The 25,749-nt window shown below is 33.3% G+C and overlaps 6 protein-coding genes and 1 non-coding gene across 7 annotated transcripts; all 7 read left to right on the top strand.

Moving 5' to 3' along the window:
* Nucleotides 1–270: 270 nt before the first annotated feature.
* Nucleotides 271–3,342, top strand: LOC107936995 (NADP-dependent D-sorbitol-6-phosphate dehydrogenase-like). The gene is made up of 6 exons (NM_001327406.1): nt 271–403; nt 2,048–2,142; nt 2,230–2,347; nt 2,602–2,734; nt 2,820–3,039; nt 3,112–3,342. The coding sequence occupies exons 1-6, from the start codon at nt 271–273 to the stop codon at nt 3,340–3,342; spliced, it is 930 nt and encodes a 309-aa protein (NP_001314335.1).
* A 1,457-nt stretch (nt 3,343–4,799) lies between these two features.
* Nucleotides 4,800–4,883, top strand: TRNAL-CAA (transfer RNA leucine (anticodon CAA)). The gene has a single exon. It is a non-coding gene; the product is annotated as a tRNA-Leu (tRNA).
* A 6,357-nt stretch (nt 4,884–11,240) lies between these two features.
* LOC107936958 (peptidyl-prolyl cis-trans isomerase 1) lies at nt 11,241–12,011 on the top strand. Its single transcript, XM_016869748.2, has one exon. It carries the CDS (start codon nt 11,319–11,321, stop codon nt 11,832–11,834), a length of 516 nt encoding a protein of 171 aa, XP_016725237.2. The 5' UTR covers nt 11,241–11,318; the 3' UTR covers nt 11,835–12,011.
* Nucleotides 12,012–13,965: 1,954 nt separating this feature from the next.
* Nucleotides 13,966–14,484, top strand: LOC107936973 (dirigent protein 21). Its single transcript, XM_016869772.2, has one exon. The coding sequence runs from the start codon at nt 13,966–13,968 to the stop codon at nt 14,482–14,484; it is 519 nt and encodes a 172-aa protein (XP_016725261.2).
* A 1,906-nt stretch (nt 14,485–16,390) lies between these two features.
* Nucleotides 16,391–20,013, top strand: LOC107936953 (protein DMR6-LIKE OXYGENASE 1). The gene is made up of 3 exons (XM_016869737.2): nt 16,391–16,929; nt 18,074–18,401; nt 19,490–20,013. The coding sequence occupies exons 1-3, from the start codon at nt 16,478–16,480 to the stop codon at nt 19,745–19,747; spliced, it is 1,038 nt and encodes a 345-aa protein (XP_016725226.1). The 5' UTR covers nt 16,391–16,477; the 3' UTR covers nt 19,748–20,013.
* Nucleotides 20,014–20,781: 768 nt separating this feature from the next.
* LOC107936974 (uncharacterized) lies at nt 20,782–23,060 on the top strand. The gene has a single exon (XM_016869774.2). The coding sequence runs from the start codon at nt 21,042–21,044 to the stop codon at nt 22,968–22,970; it is 1,929 nt and encodes a 642-aa protein (XP_016725263.2). The 5' UTR covers nt 20,782–21,041; the 3' UTR covers nt 22,971–23,060.
* A 1,625-nt stretch (nt 23,061–24,685) lies between these two features.
* LOC107936959 (cold shock protein 2) lies at nt 24,686–25,464 on the top strand. Its single transcript, XM_016869749.2, has one exon. The coding sequence runs from the start codon at nt 24,801–24,803 to the stop codon at nt 25,257–25,259; it is 459 nt and encodes a 152-aa protein (XP_016725238.2). The 5' UTR covers nt 24,686–24,800; the 3' UTR covers nt 25,260–25,464.
* The last annotated feature ends 285 nt before the right edge of the window (nt 25,465–25,749 follow it).

Below are 25,749 nucleotides of genomic sequence, written 5' to 3'. Positions count from 1 at the left end.
TTAATTATTTTTATTAAAAAAGCCTAATTTATTTATGATAAATTAAATAAAATTTAAGTGGGTCTGGGCCAAGGAGCCGATCAAGAGTCCCAAATCAGACGGTTCTTATCATTGATTATGATATGAAGATAGGATAAAGGCAAAATAGAGCAGCCAAGAGTAAACAGGTGGCAGCAGGCCCAACAAAAAATCGGGAAACATTTTAATTTCGTTGTTTCAAGTCCTTCGTAGGGATAGCAGATTTGATTTACAGAGACCAAAGGGGGGAAAATGGCGATCACACTGAACAATGGATTTAAGATGCCAGTCGTTGGTTTAGGTGTTTGGCGTATGGATGGAAAAGACGTTAGAGACCTCATCATCAACTCCATCAAGCTTGGTTATCGTCATTTCGATTGTGCTGGTACTTTGGGCTTTTTTTTTAATTTCTTTATTTAATCATTTATTAGAGTGTGATGAAATCATTGCAATTTTCATACTGTTTCATTATATCTGAGGTTTTTTTTTGGTTTTTTTTTATTTTGGTTAAACTTTGGATGTTAGTGACTGGATGAAGTTTCTCAGTTCAAGTGTTTTGGAAAAAAATTAATCACAATAATTATGGAAATGATAACATTTTAAGAAGATTTATGGACAATAAAATGATTTTATTATGCTAATCTGTTTATTTGTTTATATGATTTGGGGGATAGAGTTAAGGGACTGCTAAAGTATGGTTGCATGAACCGTCTAAGCTAAGCCTCGAGTTTGAGTCTTATAGTACTATAGAGTCATAGATCTGGAAATCTAAGAGACGGTTGTTGGACAATATATGCATTCATTGATTGTGTTGTCATGTATTGTTAGTGGCACATATGTCATGTTCATATTCCTCCAAACAGTCGGTGGTTGTCTTGGGTTTGTGTTTTGTAGGACTTTAGTTTGACTGATTGAAAGTTGTTTAGATATGTGGAGATTTAGTCTTTATTGTTACACAGGCATTCTTTGATTGTGTTGTTATGTATTGTTAGTGGCATATATGGCATATATGTCATGTCTATGTTCCTCCGACAAGTTGGTGGTTGTCTCGGGTTTGTGTTCCGTAGTACTTTAGCTTGATTGATTGAAAGTTCGTTGTATATATGGAAATTTAGTCTTTATTGTAGTATAGGTTTTCTTTGATTTTATTGTCGTGTATTGTTGGTGGCATATATGTTGTGTTCATGTTCCTCTGACAAGTCGCTGGTTGTCTCGGGTTTGTGTTCTGTAGTATTTTAGTTTGACTGATTGAAAGTCAGATGGATGTGTGAACATTTAGTCTTTATTGCAGTATGGGCATTCTTTGGTTTTATTGTCATGTATTGTTGGTGGCATTGTTCATGTGTCTCCAATGTGTCCTTGGCTGTCTCAGTTGTCTGCAGTTATCTGGGTTAGAGTTCCATATTTCTTTAGTTTCACTGATTGGGATAATCAAGAGACGGGCGGTTATGTGAAGATGCAGTCTTCATTTCAGTACAGACATTCTTTGATTGTATTGTTGGTGGCATATATGTTGTATTCGTGTTTCTATGATATGGGTTTGGGTTCCATATTTCTTTAGTTTCACAGATTGAGATAACTGAAAGATGGTTGGTTATGTGAAGATACAGTCTTCATTTCAGTACAGATATTCTTTGATTGTGTTGTTGGTGGCGTGTTTCTATGACATGTCTGCAGTTATCTGGGTTTGAGTTCCATATTTCTTTAGTTTCACAAATTGGGATAATCGAAAGACGGTTGGTTATCTGAAGATTTAGTCTTTATTTCAGTACAGACATTCTTTGATTGTATTGTCATGTATTGTTAGTGGCATACATGTTGTGTTCATGTTTCTCCTCCATGTCTGCAGTTATCTTGGGTTTGAGTTCCATAGTTCTTTAGTTTCACAGATTGGGAAATCGAAAGATGGTTGGATGTTTTAAGATTTAGTATTTATTTCAGTACAAGAATTATTTGATTTTATGTCATGTATTGTTGATGACATTATGTCGTGTTAATGTTTCTCTAACATCTATACTGTGTTTTACAGCTGACTACAAGAATGAAGCAGAAGTTGGTGAGGCATTGTCTGAAGCATTCAAAACCGGGCTTGTTAAGAGAGAGGACCTCTTTATTACAACCAAGGCTAGATCAATGGAAACTTTAAATCTTCTTTTTTTCTCTTCGTACTTCATTATCTTGTAGTTCTTATCTTATCCAGTTCGATTGCAGCTTTGGAATTCTGATCACGGGCATGTTCTTGAGGCCTGTAAAGACAGTCTTAAGAAGCTTCAGTTGGATTATCTGGATTTGTATCTAGTTCACTTTCCTGTTGCTGTAAAGCACACTGGTAATTCCCAACTATCCTCTTTAATTGTTTAGCATACATTTTACTCAATTCAGGTAATTTTTTCTTCGTAAATTTCATGTTTAAATTCTCTTAGTAAGCATGGGATACGGTTATGGGAAGATTACCCTTCAAATATATGGAAAACTTAAAAAAGATTGAACGTACTCATTTCGGATGGTTAAAAGGGCTCTCATCAGAAACAACTGGGAAACTACTCACTCTTCGATTTTGGCTGTATTTTTTTATGCCTGCAGGAGTCGGTCAAACGGGCAGTCCTTTGGACAAGGATGGAGTCCTGGACATAGACACCACTATATCGTTGGAGACTACCTGGCACGCGATGGAAGACTTGGTTTCCAAGGGTTTAGTTCGTAGCATCGGGATCAGGTCTCAAATTCTGTCTTGACTATCGATTTGCATCCATAAATCTTTTTAACCTTAGACTTACATCTGATACAAATTCTATATACAGCAACTACGACATCTTTTTAACAAGAGATTGCCTAGCTTACTCCAAGGTGAAGCCTGCTGTAAACCAGATAGAGACACATCCTTACTTCCAACGTGATTGTCTTGTAAAATTTTGCCAGAAGCACGGAATCTGTGTTACCGCTCACACTCCATTAGGAGGTGCTGCTGCTAATGCAGAATGGTTTGGAACAGTGTCATGTTTGGATGATCCTGTCCTTAAGGTACAAAATTGTCCACCTGATGTTTTGGTCATCTAAGTTTATTTCTAATATACGTATGTCCTTTGGTTTCAGGCGCTAGCCGAGAAGTACAAGAAAACCGTGGCTCAGATCGTTCTCCGGTGGGGAATCCAACGAAACACGGTAGTCATCCCAAAGACATCAAAATTCGAGAGATTGAAAGAGAATTTTGAGGTTTTTGACTTCGAGTTAGCCAAAGAAGACATGGACAAAATCAAAGCCATTGACCGGAAATATCGGACCAATCAACCTGCCAAGTTTTGGGGCATCGATCTGTATGCTTAGAGTGCGATGCCGGGTATTCTTTGTGTGGCGACTTATGTTTTTTGAAGAATAAGAGCAAAAAAAGTCCATGACTTGCATCAACAAAGAAAAAAACTTATAATTAGATTCATCAATCGCCCAAAGTTTCTTCTTCTTCTTTTTTTAAATGTACCTAAGTTTCTTGTATGTTATGACATTTACGTTTATCTGTATGGATTGAGAATAATTTTTCTTTCGTTTCTTTTGCTTTATTTTGGGAGGGAAAAAACATTCAAATTTGATACTTATTGAGGGCGCTGACAGGAAAAGTATTTGAAGTGTCATTTGTTGAGCAGTCAAATGGATATTCGAATAAAGGTGGTGTGTCTGGGTGGTTATGCTCGGTTTTATCTTCGGGTTGTCTTTCTACTCTAAAGAGAGACCAAAGGAGTATAATACCTTTATTTGAGAGTTCGACTGACTGCTCGGTAGATGACACTTCAAAGATTTCTCCCAACAGAGCTAATCCCCCTCAACAATACCCAATACTTCTATCTGACACATTTGGACCACGATATAAGGCTATGATTATTCAAAGATGTTCAAAATACATGAAAAAGCTTACAAAGATGTTCAAAATACATGAAAAAGCTTAATAAAAATTGAATACCTGTATGGTGTACTCCTTTTTATTAGTCACTCACACTTGGGTTGGGTTTACTCTTTGTTTTTATTGAAATTAGATATAAATGATTATTTATGTTGGATCTAAGAAACTTACAACAAGCCAGTTAGATAATAAAATGAATGCATTTGAGCTGGTGGGCTATGGTTTAGCTCATAGAATGACTTGGCTTCCATTCAATGATAGCGAAGTGCGAGTAGGGATGTTTAATCGGTTAACCGACCCGAAATAACATTAACCGACCTTTCAAAATTTTTAACCATTAACCGAACTGAAAATTTTTCGGTTGAATCGGTCGGTTAACTGAATTAACCGAAAATTATATATTTTTTAATTTTTGGTTAAAATAAGTATAAAATTAACCGAATTAACCGAACTACCTGAATTAACCAAATTTTTTGTATAAAGTTATATGTTTTTAATTTTTATTTTTAGTTTTAGATTTTTATTTTTATTTATTAAATTATTTGTAATTTTTATAATTGGGTTGGGTAATTGGGTTGGGTTGGGTACTTGGGTTAATATATATCAGATTGGGTATTTGGATTTATTTTGGATTGGGTTTGAGTGAATAGTGGGCTATTTATATATTATAAATTTTTTATTAATTTTTTTCGGTTAATCAAATTTTTTCGGTTAACCGACCGGTGTCGAACTGAATTAACCGTTAACCGAAAACTTAAAAAAATTTTAATTTACCCCCAACCAAAATTTTTCGGTTTTACCCGAATTTTGCACACCCCTAAGTGTGAGTGGAGAAAACAAGCTAAAAAATTGATATATAGTATTTATTTTAGAATCAAACAAACAAATAGTCAGGATGGCCGAGTGGTCTAAGGCGCCAGACTCAAGTTCTGGTCCTCGTGAGAGGGCGTGGGTTCAAATCCCACTTCTGACATTTTATTTAAGCATTTTACTTAGAACGGCGTCGTTCAGGTTGCCTCCTAGAGCAAACACGTAATATTATGGGAAATATCCATCCAGAAACAAAGAGAGTAGAAGCTGTATTCTATTTTGCCTGTTAAGTAACATCATGATGTCTTAAGTTATTTGGGATACCAATCTTAAATGAATTGATGAGGAGAATGGTAACAGTATAAATGGTCTTTGAAACATTGATTAGGTAGGCATGAACAGACATTGCCATAATTAGAACAAAAGGAAAAAAAGAAACTCAAGCAAAACAGTGTCCAAATTCAATGCTTTAGTAAACTTTACGAAATGAATCTTCACAAAGGGAATATGTACGTGGTAGGAGAAAATGCCTAGCAAGAAACAAAGCAGAACCATGTGTAACTTTAACTAATTACTTCACCTGATTTGTTTCTGATACGAGTCACAAAAGCCCAAATTCTTGAGGGCAAGGCCCAATAAGAAGATTCCAAGCCCAATCAAGAAATCCACCCATACTTAGTTGAAAATCAGGCCAAATTGTCAAAGTGGCCCAAGTTGTAAAGTTTTATTTTTATTTATTTATTTATTTTACTTAGTTTAAATGTTTATCCAAGAGTCCCAAATAAAAGACCCTTGGCCGAATTTCCATATTAAAATAATTAGGAGTTTTTTTTTTTAGTTTTAGTTTTAGTGTTCTAATTAAATTAGGAAAACATTTGAAAGGCCTATTTATATGGCTTGGCCAGCCACCCTACATTACATTACAATTACATTGAAAATTTCAGATTTGATTTGAGTAAAAATTCTCTTTGAGTTCTTCAAGGATTTTCTCTTGGGTTTTCTTTAGAAGTTGTTTTAACAATCTTTTTGATTGTGGGAGCCATCTTCAACCTTCTTCTTGCCATTGATATTCTTTGGAGGGGAGATTAGAGCCGTTTGAAGGGAGTTGTGAGATCTTTCGAGATTTCCAGGCTTCTTAGGACTTATCTTTTAATTTCTTACTGTCAATTCTTTCTTTATTTCTACTTGTGCTGAATCATTATCTAATCTATTTTCTGTTCTTATTGTGTTTTCAGCCTTTTTCTATCTTAAGAAATCAGCCCAAAAATCCCCAATTTCTAGGGTTTTTCCATACTCTTTTTGGGTGAAATTAGATTGTCAAAATTTGGGGAAAACTATCTTGGTGTTCAATTGGGCAGAATCACAATCTCCTTGAGGGTTTCAAGAACCCTAACACTTATTTCTATTCTCAATTTGATTCTTTGCTGATTTGGGGATTTTATTTCAGATCTGAAAATTCAAAAATCTAATCTTTTAATTTTCTGTTTCGTTTCAGATCTAATTGTTTAGGGTTTTCGTAGGAGTTTCTCGTGACTTGGCAACTCGATCTTGGTCCGCGCGCAACCCCGTATCATTTGGTATCAGATTTTGGGCGTTTTGGGTGTTCTTGGTTGATTTCTAAACTGATCTCTATTTTTTAAATTACAAACAGCAGTTTTACCCAGAAAAATTTTCGAAAAAAATTCATTTGAGTGGGTAAACGTTTTCTGATTGATCTGAAATTTTACATACATATTTTTGGCACTGTTATTGAATATACAAAAATATTTCCCGCAAAAAAATAAGTCGAAAAAGTCAAAAAATTGAAAAAAGACGAAATCCAATAAAAAATTAAAAAAATATTCAGCGGGTTGAATTTGGTGCCCAAATTTTCCAGATAAAAAATTAAATATATAAGGACACTCCAGATTTAATTTCGTGATTTTTGGAGATCGGGAACACCTCGAACGAAGTTGTCAAGTTACTCCGCAGTTTTTCGGGTTTTCTGTTTTCAGCAATTTTTATTGATTCTTAGCTGTAGGTTTTCATTTGTTTACCTTTATTCTTCCTTTACGTTATCTAACACCTTCTTGTTTCTTGTGTTAGTAGGATTTAAACGTGTGCACAACTTCTTCCTCGGTGCAACACGAATCAATTGGTGTCTCGTCAGTTTTTGGCATCCTAGTGCAAATTAGGATTCTTTGGTAGTTTGGTTCACACTCTCTAATTGGTTGATATAAACTCTGATAAAGAACTCACAAGATTGAATTCGACCTCATTGAGAATTTGAATTTTCTTTTTGAGTGATTAATGGTGAGGTTTGCTAACTTTTATTTTTGAGTGTTGAGTGTTTATTTTTTACAGGTTTTGAAGATGTCTAAAGGTGATAATAATGATGTACTTATGAAAGTCCAACAACAGTTAGATGGACATACTGCTGCAATCACACAAATAAATGCTACACTTCAAGCATTGAATACTACTTTGAATGAGGTACGAGTGAATCAAAAACATCAATATCGAGATTCAATTAAGGAAGATAGGGATAACCAACCCCAAAGGCGCGGCCCTCGACGTGTCACTAGAATGGATGATGATTTTCATGATCGTGGACAATCATCTTTGGCAAAACCAAGGAGCGAGCAGCAACGAGAACATCTCTTTCATACTCGCTGCCATGTACAAGGTAAGCTTTGTAGAGTTATTATTGATGGTGAAAGTTGCTCGAACATAGCCAGCACGACGATGGTGGAAAAGCTTTGCTTAACCACTACCAAGCATCCACAACCTTATCAACTACAAGGGCTTAGCAACGAAGGCCAATTTAGGGTCACTCAACAAGTGCGCATTGCCTTTTCTATCGGTAAGTATCAAGACGAAGTTGTGTGCGACGTAATGCCTATTCAAGCCTGCCATTTGTTGCTAGGAGAACCATGGCAACTGGATCGAAAAGTCACTCACGATGGTCGTACCAATAGGTATTCTTTCAAGCATCAAGGAAAGAAACTTACCTTAGTGTCGCTCACTCCGGAACAAGTCCATGAGGACCAAATCAAACTGAGAAATTCTGTTAAAACAAGTGAGGAAAAAGAAAAAGAGAATGAAAAAGAGCAAAAAGAGATTGAGAGTGAAAAGGAATGTGAAACAGAAAAGAAAATTGAAAAAGAAGTTGAAGAAAGAAGAGAAAATGAGTTAGAAAAAGAAACAAAAGAAAAAGACGAGGAAAGGCTAGTGAGGAATGTTTCCACTAACCAAGATATGAATTTTTCTTGTGTTGCTACTTTTCAGGTTCCCGAAAGATCGAAAGATAACTTTCAACTTCAATACCTCTCAAATGAAAGACGCTTTCATACGATCAACTTAAGCAAAGATGAAATCACACTACATGATCTCGAAGGTAAGCGAGGTAAGGAAATTTTAGAAACCGAGTCCAGTGCAGATTTGAAAATTATTGATAAAACTTTTGGTGACTTAGTTCTTAAAAGATCCCATCATTTTGATCCGATTAATTGTTACTCTTCGATTGTGGTTGATAAAGTCATTACGAAAAGAAGCGTGATTTGTTTTTCTCTTGATTTACCTTGTGTAAAATCCTTGAATTTGTCCAAATCTGTTTTGGAGAATAAGGTAACAAAATTTGCCAAATTTGTTTTCAATTTATATTCTTGCCTTAAACAGTTTATGTGGTTGTACATGAAGTTTGAGTTCCATTTGACAAAGGTTAACTCAACAACGGAGATTCGACTACACTATGCCCCGATGAACGAAGGTTTGTTTTAAATGAAAAAGGTAAAATCGACCCTTATTCTTTTGCTTATCGAGGTAAGATGCTTGAAACCTTTGAAACACTTTTGTACTCCTCGGATAGTGATAAAGATCGTGTTGATGAACACTTAGATCGAAACATGCTTGACTGTCCTATTTTATTTATTGATGATCTATATGTTTTGATGGTTGATAAAAAGATTCTTGTTTTTGATAATGCATGTGTGAGTGAATCTATAGACCGTCGATTAATGCATGGTATGATTATGCAACTCTGTGAACCATGTAAATCTTTTCAAATACCTACTTGTGACGATTATGTTTACCATTTGATTTATTACTCGCAATTTATTCATGGTTTGTGGGAACAATGTGAGACGACTGAATGCCTTAAAACATGTCCATCTTTGTTTCAAATATTTGACGAGGCAGTGGTGAGTAAATTAGATTGTTTGCATGGTAATTTGAATCTGTCCATTCACATGCGTTATACCTGTTCTGTTATGCTTATGATTGGACTACAAGCTTGTTTCCGTTGCTATTTACTATCTCATGGCTATTCTTTTCAGTGGACTCAGTTGCCATTAGTCCCGTTCGATAGAGGAAAGTCGAGTTCATTTGATTTTTCAGATTCGAGGACGAATCTTTTTGAGGAAGGGGGGAATGATACGAGTCACAAAAGCCCAAATTCTTGAGGGCAAGGCCCAATAAGAAGATTCCAAGCCCAATCAAGAAATCCACCCATACTTAGTTGAAAATCAGGCCAAATTGTCAAAGTGGCCCAAGTTGTAAAGTTTTATTTTTATTTATTTATTTATTTTACTTAGTTTAAATGTTTATCCAAGAGTCCCAAATAAAAGACCCTTGGCCGAATTTCCATATTAAAATAATTAGGAGTTTTTTTTTTTAGTTTTAGTTTTAGTGTTCTAATTAAATTAGGAAAACATTTGAAAGGCCTATTTATATGGCTTGGCCAGCCACCCTACATTACATTACAATTACATTGAAAATTTCAGATTTGATTTGAGTAAAAATTCTCTTTGAGTTCTTCAAGGATTTTCTCTTGGGTTTTCTTTAGAAGTTGTTTTAACAATCTTTTTGATTGTGGGAGCCATCTTCAACCTTCTTCTTGCCATTGATATTCTTTGGAGGGGAGATTAGAGCCGTTTGAAGGGAGTTGTGAGATCTTTCGAGATTTCCAGGCTTCTTAGGACTTATCTTTTAATTTCTTACTGTCAATTCTTTCTTTATTTCTACTTGTGCTGAATCATTATCTAATCTATTTTCTGTTCTTATTGTGTTTTCAGCCTTTTTCTATCTTAAGAAATCAGCCCAAAAATCCCCAATTTCTAGGGTTTTTCCATACTCTTTTTGGGTGAAATTAGATTGTCAAAATTTGGGGAAAACTATCTTGGTGTTCAATTGGGCAGAATCACAATCTCCTTGAGGGTTTCAAGAACCCTAACACTTATTTCTATTCTCAATTTGATTCTTTGCTGATTTGGGGATTTTATTTCAGATCTGAAAATTCAAAAATCTAATCTTTTAATTTTCTGTTTCGTTTCAGATCTAATTGTTTAGGGTTTTCGTAGGAGTTTCTCGTGACTTGGCAACTCGATCTTGGTCCGCGCGCAACCCCGTATCAGTTTCTAAACACACTTTTTTAATTAGGTTGAATTTATTCGAGTTATTTTGTGTTATTGGCTTTTTTGTGATATTTGAATTATTTAGATCTCACATATCCCGAGTTAAAGTTGCCAAATTTAAGTATATGGTTCATCTTTTGAAGCACCCCAATGAAATGCTATTGTTTTATAAATTCATTGTCTTTTCAAGGGCAAAACTAAGAATTAGGTGATAGACTTGGTTTAGTATTGTTTATCAAAAGCTAAAATTTTCTATTTATGTTTTTGGCTAAAAAAATATTTTTGCAAATTATTTTTATCCTAAAAGTATTTTTGAAAAGCTCAAAAACATCTTATTTAACAATATTTTTATCTCAAAAGTATTTTTAAAAAGCAATGCTAAATTGGCACTAGAACATTTGAGATGGAGTTAAAGCTAAAATTTTATATTAAAATGATTTAGGTGGTACTTTTTAACTCTGAAAGGAGTCAAAATTACAATTTTTCTATTTAAAACAGGCTAAAAATGATTAAACTAAAATGTATACGTTTACAAGGTATTAAAATAGAAATTAATCCATTCAGCTAAGGGGCTAAGGCCCTTGCTTGTCCCTTCGGCTACACCCGTGTGTCTATTTAAGTATTCGAGCTTTTGACAAAGTGGGTAAATAAAACATCCTACCCAAAACAATACTGACTATTCGAAAGTCCATTAATTTTCAAGGCCGACACTTCAAAAATTTCAACCAAGATAATCTCCCGTCAAACAGGTTTTGATTTTAACTTATACACATAAAACTAAAAATAAAAAAATAAAAGTCAAACATTTAAATAAATTAACAAACAAATACATCTCAAATTTTTAAAAAGGAAAATTTTATCGATAGTCATTTTCAGATTGGGATATAATTATTAGATAATAATGTGTATAAGTTAGTGTCAAGTAAATAATTAGATTAAAATAAATTTGTTTTTCTTTTTTCAAAATAAAATAGCAGAATTATATGCGAGTTTTACTAAATCAAAATTTTGATATCACTAGCCCAGATTACTGAATCTTTAAACTTTATATATACACGTGTCGAGCTATCATTGGTCCAGAACCCTCTCTTTCTATTTAAACTCCCTCCTTTTCGTTTAAATCCTAACAAACCATCAAAATTAATTTTCCATTTCGACTAATCTTTTATCCCCTCATTTTTTCACCGAGAAAAATCGTATCTACAGCAATGGGAAATCCGAAGGTATTCTTCGACATGACGATTGGCGGCCAACCGGCTGGCCGGATCGTAATGGAGCTCTTCGCCGATTGCACTCCACGCACGGCGGAGAACTTCCGTGCCCTTTGCACCGGGGAGAAAGGTGTCGGACGCAGCGGGAAACCACTCCACTACAAAGGCTCAACCTTCCACCGCGTGATCCCTAACTTCATGTGCCAGGGAGGCGATTTCACCGCCGGAAATGGCACCGGAGGTGAATCGATATACGGAGCCAAGTTCGAGGACGAGAACTTCATCAAGAAACACATCGGACCGGGGATCCTCTCGATGGCGAACGCCGGACCGGGAACCAACGGGTCGCAGTTCTTCATTTGCACGACTAAGACTGAGTGGCTCGATGGGAAGCACGTGGTGTTTGGACAAGTTGTTGAAGGCATGGATGTGGTTCGAGACATTGAGAAAGTTGGGTCTAGTGGTGGAAGAACTTCTAAGCCAGTTGTTATTGCCGTTTGCGGACAACTCTAAAATTAAAAAGACAGCCACAGTGGTTCATGTCTGAAGTTTTAAGCTTCATTTTATGCTGCTTTGTTTTGTTTTAAATGGTTAGTGGTTTTGGTGGTTCTTGAAGAACTAACCATGGAATAAGATGGGCTTTTTCATTAGTTTCTATCATTAATGAGCTGAAATTTCAGTTTAAAGCAATTTATGGATTTGGATTATTATAATTGCATGATTTTGGATATTTATTATATTTGATGGGAGGTACGTGGAGGATATCTTCCAAATTTCGTTGCGTCTATTTGTTTATGCAAGTTCGAGCATAGAATTTTCTCCTATGATATATCATTAGGTGCAATGATGATTTACAGACTCGAGTTTATATCTTGTTGATATTATTATTAAAAAAAATATTAATGAATTTCAAATAAATTAATTTATATGAACCGTTTTGACATAAAATATATATATATATTTTGAACTAACGATGTTGAATTGTATGTTATGATGGTACTGATTATTATGATGTAAGTCTTATTAATAATGATTTCAATTTTGATATTTTATATTGTATGTGGTGATGATATCGATTATTATGATGCAAGTATATTATATTATCATAATTGAGTTAGGCATTATAAATTAACAACAGAAATAAACAACATTTTTAATAAAAAAACCATAATGTATATTGTAGAGCTACTAGAGCATATTTTCAGTATGAAATATTAAGTATTGAAAATTTGAACATTAAATTTATTTTATAAATTTTATTTGATATATTACTTAAATTTAATTATAGAATATAATTTGATTGTTTTATAAATATAGATTTTAAATTATAAAAAATTCTACATTTTATCTTTAATTTTTAAACATTTCGCCTTATTCTAAATTTTTTTTATTATGATAATATATTACTAAAATATTAAAATTAAATTTAATTAATTGAAAAGATCCTCAATTAAGTAATAAATAATTATTATTTACTTATCATTTTTCACATTTTTTATAGAAAAATTCTATCAATTTATTTTTACTTTAAATTATTAAATATATGTGAAAAAAGTAAAATCAATTAAAAAATAATATTTTCCAAATAAGACTTGACACCATCATTTTCAATGACCTTCTGTATTACCATTTCCGATAAAATTTCGTATTATTTATGATATGATTAATCTATACGTTAATAATTTACCGCACCATTAAAATGTGAATCACCACTATAAACAAAAACAAAACTTAATTTAAATTTAAATTCAATGTTATTTTACTTTTAAAATTCAAACTCAAAACAAGTGATCAACAAACCTACATAGGCTCAACAATTTTAACCTAACATCACCAGCCACACTACTAAAATATTCACGGTCGTATCTAATTTGAATTTAAAAAAAAATTAAATTGAATTAATTATTCAAAATAATATTAATTAAATTATATAAGAATATTATTTTTATTGATTATGATGTAAAGCCAATCACACAGCAGTCAACTTGCAAGTAAAAGGGAGGTTTAAAGTGGGGAGGAGGTATAACAAATGCTCAAGTGCCGGTTAAGTTACTGATTTGGTACAACACCATTATTAGTAATTTGCACTTTAATTGGGATCAATTTAAAAATAAGAAACAACAAAGATCCATTCAAAAAATGGAAAATTTTCCCTCTACCAATTTTTTTATTTGAAATTTGGTATACATATAAAGAAAGGGAAAATATATGGGATTAATTTGGTACACACTTAATCCATTCAAATATTATAATAATTTTTTTAAAATTATAATTAAAATATTTTAAGATATATATTTAAAATTAATATAAAATTTTTAACTAATAATCATAAATTAATTATAATATTTTTAAATGTATAATCACAATTTTTATTTTATTTTCAAAAATGAATTTAACAATATGATGAGAAATAAATAATATTTTTATGTGTTTAAATTTTTTTCTAAACTAATCCTTTTATATATATATTATATAGAATACAGATATTATTTTTTTAATCAAAATGTGCCATGGGGTATCTTATATTAAGGCGTGCATAGACTTTCATTTTGTTTGGGGGAGAAAAGAAAAGGAGAGAAAGAAAAGAAAAGAAATGGAAAATCTGGCTATTCTACTACTAGTGATTTTCTTGGTAGCCATGCCAATGGCGTATTGCGTCAAAGAAGGTGCCGAGGAAGTAGATGAATGGTTCGACAAGCTTCCATACGTAAAACAAAAGGTTACCAAGCTCCATTTCTTCTTCCACGACAGGTTTGCTGGAAAACACAACATAACCGCCGTCCGGGTCGCTCACGGACCCGACACCGACAAATCGCCAACCTCATTTGGTCTCGTTTTCATCATGGATGGCCCATTAACAGAAAGGATGAATCCGACATCCAAAGAGTTGGGTCGAGCTCAAGGGCTGTACGCATTTTCTGGGCAACACGAACTGAGCCTGTTGATGTCGTTTAACTTGGTGTTTACCACCGGCGAGTTCAATGGCAGCACTCTTACTGTACTTGGGAGGAATCCGGCGGTTCTCCACCGTGAGATGCCGATTGTAGGTGGTTCAGGCGTTTTTCGAATGGCTCGTGGGGTGGCGTCGGCTAAGTTACGGTCGTTTAATATGACTACCGGTAATGCTCTCATTGAATATAATGTCGTAGTGATGCATTATTAAAGTGATTTACCCAATGCATTCGTCGTAAGCTCAAATAAAAATTCATGGCTATTTATAGATACCATATATGTTTTTTTTCATGTGGTATTTCATTTTACTTATTTTCGTTTTTTTTTTCGAAATTTGATGTTGCATTTGAATTTTCTTTTACAATATTGAAATATTTTATTATGTATTTTTTTTAAATTTACAATTACAAAATATATATTCAAGCAACTACAAAACATAAAATTAAACTATTCTAAAATTAAATGTATAATCAAACAATTACAATAAAAATAAATTAAGAACTAAACTAATCTAGATTAAAAAACTGATTGATCGAACAATTACAACAAAAAATAAAATAAAAATTATAATAATCTAGAGTAAAATTGCCTAATCAAATTAAAATTTATGAATAACAACACTAAAAGATTCACACATATAAGTGCCCATAGCAGATTTCGAACCTAAGTATTTAGAACCCAAAGTATTCATCTTTGCCGGTTATACTAAGGGATCAATTTGAGTTGAAATTTAGTCAAACCTAGATGTTTGCTATATGATGTTCTAAAAAATCAATTAAGTGCTGGACGTGACAATCTCAAGTTGTAGCCTATTGATTAGATATTCATTTTTCTAACCTGAGTTTGAATCATAATTGTAAAAAAAAAATTGTTAGACTTGAATTTTAATAATAACTCTAAACAAGTTTTAGTCAAATAAAATAATATAATATTTTACTTGTAATCTAAGATTCGACGAATCAAATACACTATTAATAAAATAACTATGTCTCTGAAACCACACTATAAAACATCATTCTAATAAGATTCACGCTAAAGTTCACTTTTTTATAAAAGGATCTCTCCATCTCAAAGAAGAAGAAGAAAAAAAAAATGTTCCATGAGACCTACTAAAACAAATGTCTCCCAAAAGCTATCTAAACTAATAAGATATTGAAACCATCATTTTCAGTGACTCTCCGTATTATTTACGATTTAAATCACCTGCATTTTAATCACTTTCCGTACTCCCTGAATTACTATTACAAAAAAAATCTTATTTGAATGAAGGATTAATTCCACTTAATATATTTAAATTATTGTCTTAATTTTAAATTAATCCTAAATATTTTTTTAATTTTAAAAAAGTTTAAGATTAAAAGATAATATTCTAATAAAAATTTTAAATATTCTTTTGAATTATTTTTCTATTTTTAAAAATATTTTTAAAAATTATTTTGCAGGGTGCCATGTCAACATTATAATGATCAAAGACTATTAAAAAGATTAATTAATCCAATTTAAGAATTTAAAAGTTCAATTAAATAGTTTTCTGGTGAAGTAACTTAATTGAATTTTTTTCCTCCTTATATACCTTTTAGAAAAAGAAAGAGCTAGCAAAAAGTTATATATATATTAGAAAGCAACAAAAGTTAGAACTTTGATGAAGAGAGAAACAGAGGTTTCTAGAGAGAAGGCAAATGAGGTTTTGGTCACTCTTGCTGTAACTGTCCATGTTTGTTTTTCCTTTAGCAAAACTGTCCATGTTCAATGTATATAAAATTAAGGCCTTTTTTATATACCGTTAAAAATATTAAATTAATTAAAAATTAATATTTTAAATCATTTAATGTTTTATGTATGTTTGATAAAATAATTTAATAAATTTTTTTATAAAAATAGAAAAATAATAAATGGATTAAAAATTAATTTTATTTATTTATTTTAATATTATATCATTTATAAAAAAATTATGTTCAAAATTTAGTTTTTATTTAAAATAAAGTAAAATAATTTAATTATTCATAATTAATTTTAAATAATATATAACACAATTTTCAATTTAAATTTAAATTTAATACTTCAATTCTTTTCACACTTATTTTCTCTAACAGTAAAATTTTCAATTTTCAATTTCCAATTTATTAGACAGCACCTAAAATTATTTTTTCTGTCTTTTTTCCTATATCAGTAACCTCAACACCATCATCATCAATCTAGTCTTCATGGGAGAAGTGGATCAAGCTTTCATACAATCCATCGAACACCGAGCCAACCTCGATTCCATCGAAATCGAAGGAATCCCATTAATCGATCTTTCACTATCCCACACTACAGACATCAACCTACTCGTTTCAGAGATCGGAAACGCTTGCCAAAACTGGGGTTTTTTTCAAGTGATCAACCACGGGGTGCCTTTGGAATTGCTCGAAAAGATTAAGGTAGCAGCTAAAGCATTCTTCGATCAACCCGTAGAGGAGAAACGTAAGGTTAAACGAGATGAAGTGAATGCTATGGGGTACCATGAAAGCGAGCATACTAAGAACGTTAGAGACTGGAAAGAGGTGTTTGATTTCTTGATAAATGACCCTTCTTTTTTACCAGCTTCGCCTGAGACTGAGGATAATGAAATAAGGACGTTGAGTAATCAGTGGCCTGAGACTCCTCCACAGTTTAGGTAATTAATCTTTCATTGGAGCTTTTCTTTAATGTTCTTATTATGTTGCATTTGGTGTGTTTGATAAATTGGCTGACATAGATGACTAAATCTATGATTAGGGGTGTAAATAACGTGCTATCTATTTGAGTTTGAATAGGAAAAGATTCGAATTTAAGGGTGAGTTTGGATGGACGGTGCGTTTACTTGCGCTTAGTGTAAAAACAGTGGTGAAGGTGAGATTAGATACTGTAGCGATACTGTAGCGTGAGATAAAAAGTAAGCTAAACGCACTGCACCGCACCCAATCTCCCATCCAAACTCACCCTAAGTCAGTAATTATTAAGTCAGCTTGAGCTTTAGCTTAATAGCTGTAGCTATCAATCAAGCTACATTTGAGCTCAGTAATATTTGGCTCAAACGGTTGGTGAGTTATACCGAGCTTTGCAAAAATTTATAAAGGATATTAATCAAACTCAAGTTCTAGTTGTTTGATTGCATCTTGAACTAAACTCAAATTTTAAAATAGTTGTTTGATTGAGATCGAGTTGAGTATTAAACTTCGAATTTCAAGTCAAACTCAAGCTGCTTTCATCTTCAAACTGTTAAATTCTACGTTTGAACAGTAATAGATATTGGTGTAATCGAGCCAAACTGAACTTGAATATTGGCAAGCTCGAGTTCGAATTAAGTATTAAGCTTCGAATTTCAAGTCAAACTTGGGCTTGCCAATATTCAAGTTCGGTTTGACTCGATTACACCAATATTTATCACTGTTTAAATGTAGAATTTGACAGTTTGAAGATAAAAGCAGCCTATAGCAATCTTGTGCTTGTTGATTTAAAAATGACCCATGTTTTACAAATTACAAATCTTATTAGTTTCTTTAACTAATTGATTTGAGCTAAAAATGGAATTGCCCAAGCTTGTTTGATTAAGTTCATTTAATTAGTTTGATTATTTATATTTGAATACTAATTTAAAACATGGGACTAAGCACAAGTTAATCCATTAGGGTATTTAAATTCAATTTGCTTAATATTAGCTCGAGATTAACGATAATGGAGCTAAATATGAGCTTTCTTTCAAGCAAAATCTGAATAATTTATTTGCACAAGTGCCTTATTTACGCCTTGTGTTAATCCAGCTTGTTAATGTTGGTTAGGGAAGTATGCCAGACGTATGCAAGAGAGGTTGAAAAGCTAGGTTACAAGCTATTGGAACTCATCTCTTTGAGCTTAGGCTTGCCATCTAATAGGCTCAATGGCTACTTTGAAGACCATACAACCATGATGAGACTTAATCACTATCCTCCATGCCCTTTCCCTGAGCTAGCACTCGGCGTAGGTCGACACAAGGATGCCGGTGCTTTAACCATCGTCGCTCAAGATGATATCGGAGGATTACAAGTGAGGAGAAAATCGGACGAAGTATGGGTTCCTGTTAAACCGACCCCAAATGCTTTGGTCATCAATGTTGGTGATACTATTCAGGTAACTTCATTTCATTTTTGGCTAATTTATTCGAGCTCTTGCGTATAGATTCATACAAAGTTCGAGCTACTAGTCCAGTTTAGTCTGAGCCAGACTAAGACAAAATGATAGTAAATTTAAGGGTAATCTATAAAAATAGTCATTTTTATTTACCTTTGGTTACATTTTAGTCATTTACCTTTGAAATGTTACGTTTTAGTCACTTATGTTATTATTTTGTTACGAAGTGATCACTCTACCATTAAGTTCCGTTATCTCTCTAACGGTAATCCTACGTGGCAGTCCAACTAGATTTTAAGTGCCAACTTAGATTTTTAAACGGGATGAAAATAGATTTTTAATTAAAAAAATTAATTAATTAAAAATTTTAAACCTAAACCTTAACTAAAAAAACTTTTGATATCCTCTTTTTAATTTTTCTTCCATCTCTTCTTTTTTCCAATAGGTTTTTTTTTTTCATTTGACTGGAAAAACTATTATTAAGATCAAAATAGTTGAAATCAGCAATAAGAAAGAATAATTAAAAATTTTAATTAATTAAAATTTTTAATTAAAAATCTATTTTTATCTCATTTAGAAATCCAAGTTGGCACCTAAATTTTAGTTGGACTGCCACGTAGGATTATCGTTAGAGAGATAACAGAACTTAACGGTAGAGTGATCACTTTGTGACAAAATAATAACATAAGTGACTAATACGTAACATTTTAAATATATGTGACTAAAATATAACGTGGGGCAAACAAAAGTAATTATTTTTGTAGATTACCCGTAAATTTAATATCCAAATCTGAAAATTAACAAAGCGGTCAAAATATGATTGCAGGTCCTTGTATTTTGGTAAAGTTTGAGATTTAATCCTTCTATTTAAACAAAGTTCAAATTAAATCCTCTTGCTTTTTTAGTTTAAAAAATTTAGTCCAATAATTGACACCGTTAGTATTTTCTGTAAAAGAATTGCTTATTATCAGGTATGTTTACCGAGTTCATAACGATTTGCTTTTGTAGTCGGTACTATTGCATTGATGAAAAATACAATGGTTTTACACGAAACTGCAAAAGATGATCGAATAATATTGGGTTTTCAGGTTTGGAGCAACGAAGCTTACGAGAGCGTGGAGCATAGGGTGGTGGTGAACTCGGAACGGGAAAGGTTTTCGATTCCAGTCTTCTTTTTCCCTTCTCACTACGTGATGGTGAAGCCATTGGAGGAGCTTGTGAACGAGGGAAGCCCACCCAAATATAAACCATACAACTTTGGAAAGTTCTTTGTGGCTAGAAACCGCAGTGATTATAAGAAACTTGAGGTCCAAAACATCCAGATAAGTGATTTTAAGATCATCTAATTTGTGCCGTTTTGGGAGTGTTGGCAAAGGTTGAAGCTTTCTGGTGTTCGAGTTCTATCATGCGCAGATGCTATTCGCGGATTCTCTCTCAAATTATTTTGGGTTTAAGTGGCACAATGTGCTAGTTCATTCCCGATTTATTCTAGTTTAAGTCTTAATATATTTCGATTTTCAGTTTGTTGTACTTTGTATCCAATAAATTCTACTTTTTGTTAATCAAACATGTAGATTTGTACTATAATTATAGTCGTAAATTTCTTTAAAAAGGAGTTAATTGCATGAGACATCTCTAAACTATGACCTTCATTTTGAATTAATCTCTAAACTTCAAAATATTTTTATTACATCTTTAAACTATTAATATTATATTAATCAAGTCCTTTCATACAAATCAAATTTTATGTAACTAAATTTAATTTAATTTTAAAAAAAAAATACGTGGCAGCATAACTTTTCAAATTAAAACTGAAGAAAGGGAGAATAAATGATAAAGTATTCGTAAAAGCTTCGAAAATTTTTTAATTAAGATTTTAACAATATCCATTTTAACAATAATTATTTTACATGAAATTTTCATTTTAAAATTATATTATTTAAGATCTGATATATTTTTTTGCAGTTAAATTAAAAGAGGAATTTGAGTTGAAATTTAGTGAAATGTAAATATTTGGTGTATAGTAGTAAAGAAACTATTGGACTTTGGACTTATGATTAAAATATGGAATTTCCAAATTAATGTATGAAAAATAAATGAGTAATTGGGTTCACAAACAGGTTAGTCATCCGTAAAAACCGGCCAGTCGAACTTTTTATTTAAAGACTTTTTAATATTGATAATAGGTACTATAAATTTGTAATTAAAAATCTATGGATAAACTTTAACCAAAAAAATAATCTATGGATAAACCACTTCAATTCCTATTATAAGGCAAGAAGAACGGTGATTTTTATTTTTGGACATCAAACATGGAGAAAACCTCGTTTGACCATTACAAATCTCTATCTGTCTCCTCCTTTCCATTCACTGGCGGCGCCACCAGTTACTCTTTGGCCGCGCCACCTTGGAAAAAACCATGCTTTCACCAATACCTCCTTTACAAAAATTCCTTACATTTCTTTAACTATGATTTTTTTGCAAAAAAAATACATAAAAAAATAAATTATCAATTAGATTCAGACATTTCGTTGTCTTGTCGTTAAAACCAGACATAAGTGCTTTGTTTTGTTTTGTCTTGTGTTAAAAGGAATCGTTGCCGTAACTTGGATTTTGTTATTGTTTCCGTGTCCGCTGACCATGGCGGGCGTAGTGAAACAACTGTTAGCGAGGCCAATACAAGTGGCGGATATGGTGACAAAGGCGGCCGATGAAGCACAATCGTTCAAACAAGATTGTCAAGAGATTAAAGGTAAGACCGAAAAGTTAGCTGGCTTACTCCGGCAAGTTGCACGAGCGAGCAACGATATTTACGAACGACCGACACGTAGAATCGTCGATGAAACAGAACAAGTCCTTGACAAGGCCTTAACTCTTGTCCTAAAGTGTGGTGCAACCGGTTTTCTGGGACGACTTTTCACCATTATCCCTGCCGCAGCCTTTAGGAAACTATCGATGCAACTCGAGAATTCTATCGGGGATGTTTCGTGGCTTTTGGCCGTGTCCGGAGATAATCGGGATGATGAATATCTAGGTCTTCCTCCCATTGCAGCGAATGAACCGATTTTATGTCTTATATGGGAACAAATAGCTAATCTTTATACAGGTACGTTAGAAGAACGAGCTGATGCTTCGGCTTCCTTAGTGTCTTTGGCTCGGGATAATGATCGATACGGTAAGTTGATTATCGAGGAAGGTGGGGTTGTTCCTTTATTGAAATTGGCTAAGGAAGGGAATCCTGAGGGTCAAGAGAATGCGGCAAGGGCGATCGGGTTGCTCGGACGTGACGCAGAAAGTGTCGAACAGATTGTAAATGCTGGAGTTTGTGCAGTGTTTGCGAAAATCCTCAAAGAAGGTCAAATGAAAGTTCAATCTATTGTGGCTTGGGCCGTATCAGAATTAGCTGCTCATCACCCTAAATGCCAAGACCATTTCTCACAAAACAATATAATTCGGTTTCTCGTAAGCCATATTGCTTTTGAGACTGTCCAGGAACATAGTAAGTATACGATTGTGAACAAGCAAGGGGTGTCCTCGATTCATTCGGTTCTTGTAGCTAGTAAAGGCCCTGATTCTCATAAGAAAGAGGAAACCGAGAGTAATATAAATCGTCCGTTGGGGAACCGAGCCGTACCTACCCAAATGCAAAATGTGGTTGCCAATACTTTGAAAGGGAAGAACCCGACACCACCACAACCGAACAATCAAGCTAACCATCCCAAAGGCGGCCAACAAGTCTCACATGCTAAATCGAACCACCATCCCCACCATGTTTCGATATCTGGTACTAGCATTAAAGGAAGAGAATTCGAAGACCCAGCCACTAAAGCACAAATGAAAGCAATGGCAGCCAGGGCTTTGTGGCAACTTTGCAAGGGAAACCTCTCGATATGCCGTAGCATAACTGAATCGAGAGCTTTATTGTGTTTTGCGATTCTATTAGAAAAAAGCACGGACGACGTTAAATACTACTCGGCCATGGCTTTAATGGAAATCACAGCTGTTGCCGAACAAAACGCGGACTTGAGACGCTCATCTTTCAAACCGACGTCACCAGCAGCTAAGGCCGTTGTCGATCAATTACTCAAAATCATCGAAAAAACTGACACGGAACTCCTCGTGCCATGCATCAAAACAATCGGACACCTAGCGAGGACCTTCCGAGCTACCGAAACAAGGATTGTCACACCTTTAGTGAAACTACTTGACGAAACTGAACCCGAGGTTTCGATGGAAGCCGTCATGGCACTTAACAAATTTGCCACACCAAAAAATTTCCTCCACGTTAACCATTCGAAAGCGATCGTTAAAGCCGGCGGGGTGAAACATTTGATTCAATTGGTTTATTTTGGAGAACAAATGGTGCAGTTCCCGTCGTTAACACTTCTTTGTTACATTGCTTACAATATACCCGACAGTGAAGTTCTTGCCCAAGATGAAGTGCTTATAGTGCTTGAATGGGCATCAAAACAAGCTCATTTGTCGGGAGATCCCGACATTGATGATTTATTACCAGAAGCTAAAAGTCGATTGGAATTGTATCAATCTAGAGGTAAAAGATTCCATTAATGCTTTTACTGCAAAAAAAAATAGTTTCAGTTTTGTAAGTTTCCATTTTTAACTTTCATTGAAATTTATCGTATATAAGTATACATTTAGCATTAATGACACCAATGTTTCTGATTTTAAATAGGATAATCTTATTTTTAGGCTTGCAGGTTACTCGGGTTTAACTCGAAAATTATCGAATCACGCTCAAAAGAGTAAAAGTATTACATTAGAGTTAAATTTTTATTTTGCACCATTTACTCAAAAATAGGTAAATTAGTCATTTTACATTAGATTAAAGAGCAAATTAATTCTTTTTGTTAAAAATTTAATCTATTTATATTGTTACAAACTGGTGTGGCTGATGAAATAATCAGGTAGTTAGTTACATGTGATGTGCCACATGTATCTTATGCTGACACATGAATTAGTTTTTAACAATAAAAATAGATGAATTTTAACAAAATGACTAATTTGCTTTTTTATTTAACATATAAGTACTAATTTGCTCATTTTTAAATTCAAGTGAGCAATATGCAATCTGGCTCCTAGTACAATGACCTCCGTAATCTTTTTACAGCTTCACAAGTTACTTGGATTTAGCTTGAAAATCATTCAATCAAGCTCAAAAGAGTCAATTTTAGGGGAAAGTATCATAGAGATCTTTGTATTGGGAGTAAAAATGCATTTTGCCTCCTTTACTTATAAAATGGGTAAATTAGTCTTTTTATGTTAGATCAAAGAGCAAATTGGTATTTTTTGTCAAAACTTTAATCCATTTATACTATTAAAAATTAGTGTTGCTGACGAAATAATCAAACAATTATATGTGGCGTGCCATGTATACTTGATGCTGATGTACAATGTCTAGTTTTTAATAATAAAAATGGATGAAATTCTTAACAATAGGACTAGTTTGCTATTTGATCTAACATATAAGGACTAATTTGCCCATTTTTTGAGTTGAGGGAGTAAAATGCAATCCAACTCTTATTACAAGGGCCTCCATGATACTTTTACTGTCAATTTTAATAATTTAAACTTAATTCAAAGTTAATTAGTATGGAACGTTTTCAATTCAAATTTGGTCTCGATCATAAATAATTGAGTTTTAAGCATATCAAATCAAACTTAACTTTTGACTTGAATGAATTTTGATTTCCTTGCATCTTGATCTCGACTTGATTCTATTACACTCTTAATTATGGTTATTATTTTAAATCGAATCCATATAATTGCAATATCAACTACACTAACTCAAACTCAATAAAAAAAAGGTAATTAATTTAATGTTTTCGGAATAAAAAAAAAGATTGAAGATTAGTAGATTGATTGAAATATTATATTTTCGTATTTTTAACAGGTAATGCATTTTAACTTGACATTTTATTTATCTGTATTATTTTTAAAACAAATAAATCAAATATTCAAATAAAGAAATATTTAAATTATTTGTACTGTTTATTTACTTTTTCTATCGAATAATCTATATAATATAAAAAATTAATTTCGTGATATTATCATTGGGACAGATAGATAGGAAGTCTTTTTCAACTGTACCTATTAAAATCTGGGACAGTTTCATAAACTTCCCTTCCTTTCAGACAAATATAATCTGATGGTCCATATTTCACCTGATCCATAATTCCAAATTCCCCACCGTTCGTTTTGTCTGCGTTAAGAAAGAAGACATGCATTAAAATTAATTAATTTTTTATTAAGATATTTTTCGAAGGCTGACTTGGCAACCACATCATTTGCGTTGCAATGTCTGCAATATAAAGATGTCCCTGCCTCGTCATTCTTTTTTCATTTGATTTTTTGGGTTTTTTTGTTCTTTGAGATCTGAATATGGGTGAGAGTAGGGTGACTGGGAAGGTAAAGTGGTTCACTGACCAAAGGGGATTTGGTTTCATAACGCCGGATGACGGCGGCGAGGAGTTGTTCGTTCACCAATCGTCAATTCGTTCCGACGGTTTTCGTATCCTCGCCGACGGCGAAGAAGTCGAGTTCGTTATCGATTCTTCTGAAGGAGGTCGTACCAAGGCTGTTGATGTCACTGGCCCTAATGGGAACCCTGTTCGTGGCACCACGAGATCTGGACGCAGTGGTGGCGGAGGTGGATTCGGTGGTAGAGGAAGAAGAGGAGGTTATGGAGGCGGCGGAGGAGGATGCTTTAAGTGTGGGGAGATGGCGCATATGGCGAGGGACTGTGGACAGGGCTGCGGCGGCGGCGGCAGTGGTCTGTCTTGTTACAACTGTGGAGGCTCCGGGCATTTTGCAAGAGACTGTGCAAACAGTGATCGTTAAAAGCATACTCTGTTCCTTATTCAAAGCAGCTTCGTTTGTTTGTTTTTTGCTAATGTTTTTTTTTGAAGGATTGTTGTTTATTCAAATTTTTTTGGCTTTTGGTCCTTTGTTTTTGACAAATGGGAATAGATTTAGAATTTTGTTTTTTTATTTGAAAGATTTTGAATTTTGTTAATTGTGAAAATAAATTGGATTTTATTAATTATATTTTGTCTTTGATTCTAGTTTTTTTTCTTTAAATGGATTGAAGTCGTAAATAGAAATGAATTATTGATATTATTGGTAAATCTCATTGATTATGGAACTGATCGGTGAAGAAAGCACATGGAATACAGTAAAGCCACTCAATTAATATTACTTGCTTAGCTATAGTGTGGCTCATTCCTAATGAACACAAAAAGGTCCATTTCTACCAAACACAAAATAGTGCCTCATTTGGGGTATTGGATGGATTAACCATTTTAATTAATGTGTTGATTCGACAGTCTTG

The sequence above is a fragment of the Gossypium hirsutum genome, chromosome A01, assembly GCF_007990345.1.
Source record: "Gossypium hirsutum isolate 1008001.06 chromosome A01, Gossypium_hirsutum_v2.1, whole genome shotgun sequence".
Taxonomy (NCBI): domain Eukaryota; kingdom Viridiplantae; phylum Streptophyta; class Magnoliopsida; order Malvales; family Malvaceae; genus Gossypium; species Gossypium hirsutum.
This window is presented reverse-complemented; position numbering and strand designations above follow the sequence as displayed.

Bases quoted from the DNA above. Each gene is read 5' to 3' on its own strand.
- LOC107936995 (NM_001327406.1), top strand. From the start codon at position 271: ATGGCGATCACACTGAACAATGGATTTAAGATGCCAGTCGTTGGTTTA. The intron at 404-2,047 runs GTACTTTGGGCT...TGTGTTTTACAG, and splicing joins TCGTCATTTCGATTGTGCTG to CTGACTACAAGAATGAAGCA. The intron at 2,143-2,229 runs GCTAGATCAATG...GTTCGATTGCAG, and splicing joins ACCTCTTTATTACAACCAAG to CTTTGGAATTCTGATCACGG.
- LOC107936958 (XM_016869748.2), top strand. From the start codon at position 11,319: ATGGGAAATCCGAAGGTATTCTTCGACATGACGATTGGCGGCCAACCG.
- LOC107936973 (XM_016869772.2), top strand. From the start codon at position 13,966: ATGGCGTATTGCGTCAAAGAAGGTGCCGAGGAAGTAGATGAATGGTTC.
- LOC107936953 (XM_016869737.2), top strand. From the start codon at position 16,478: ATGGGAGAAGTGGATCAAGCTTTCATACAATCCATCGAACACCGAGCC. The intron at 16,930-18,073 runs GTAATTAATCTT...AATGTTGGTTAG, and splicing joins GAGACTCCTCCACAGTTTAG to GGAAGTATGCCAGACGTATG. The intron at 18,402-19,489 runs GTAACTTCATTT...TTGGGTTTTCAG, and splicing joins ATGTTGGTGATACTATTCAG to GTTTGGAGCAACGAAGCTTA.
- LOC107936974 (XM_016869774.2), top strand. From the start codon at position 21,042: ATGGCGGGCGTAGTGAAACAACTGTTAGCGAGGCCAATACAAGTGGCG.
- LOC107936959 (XM_016869749.2), top strand. From the start codon at position 24,801: ATGGGTGAGAGTAGGGTGACTGGGAAGGTAAAGTGGTTCACTGACCAA.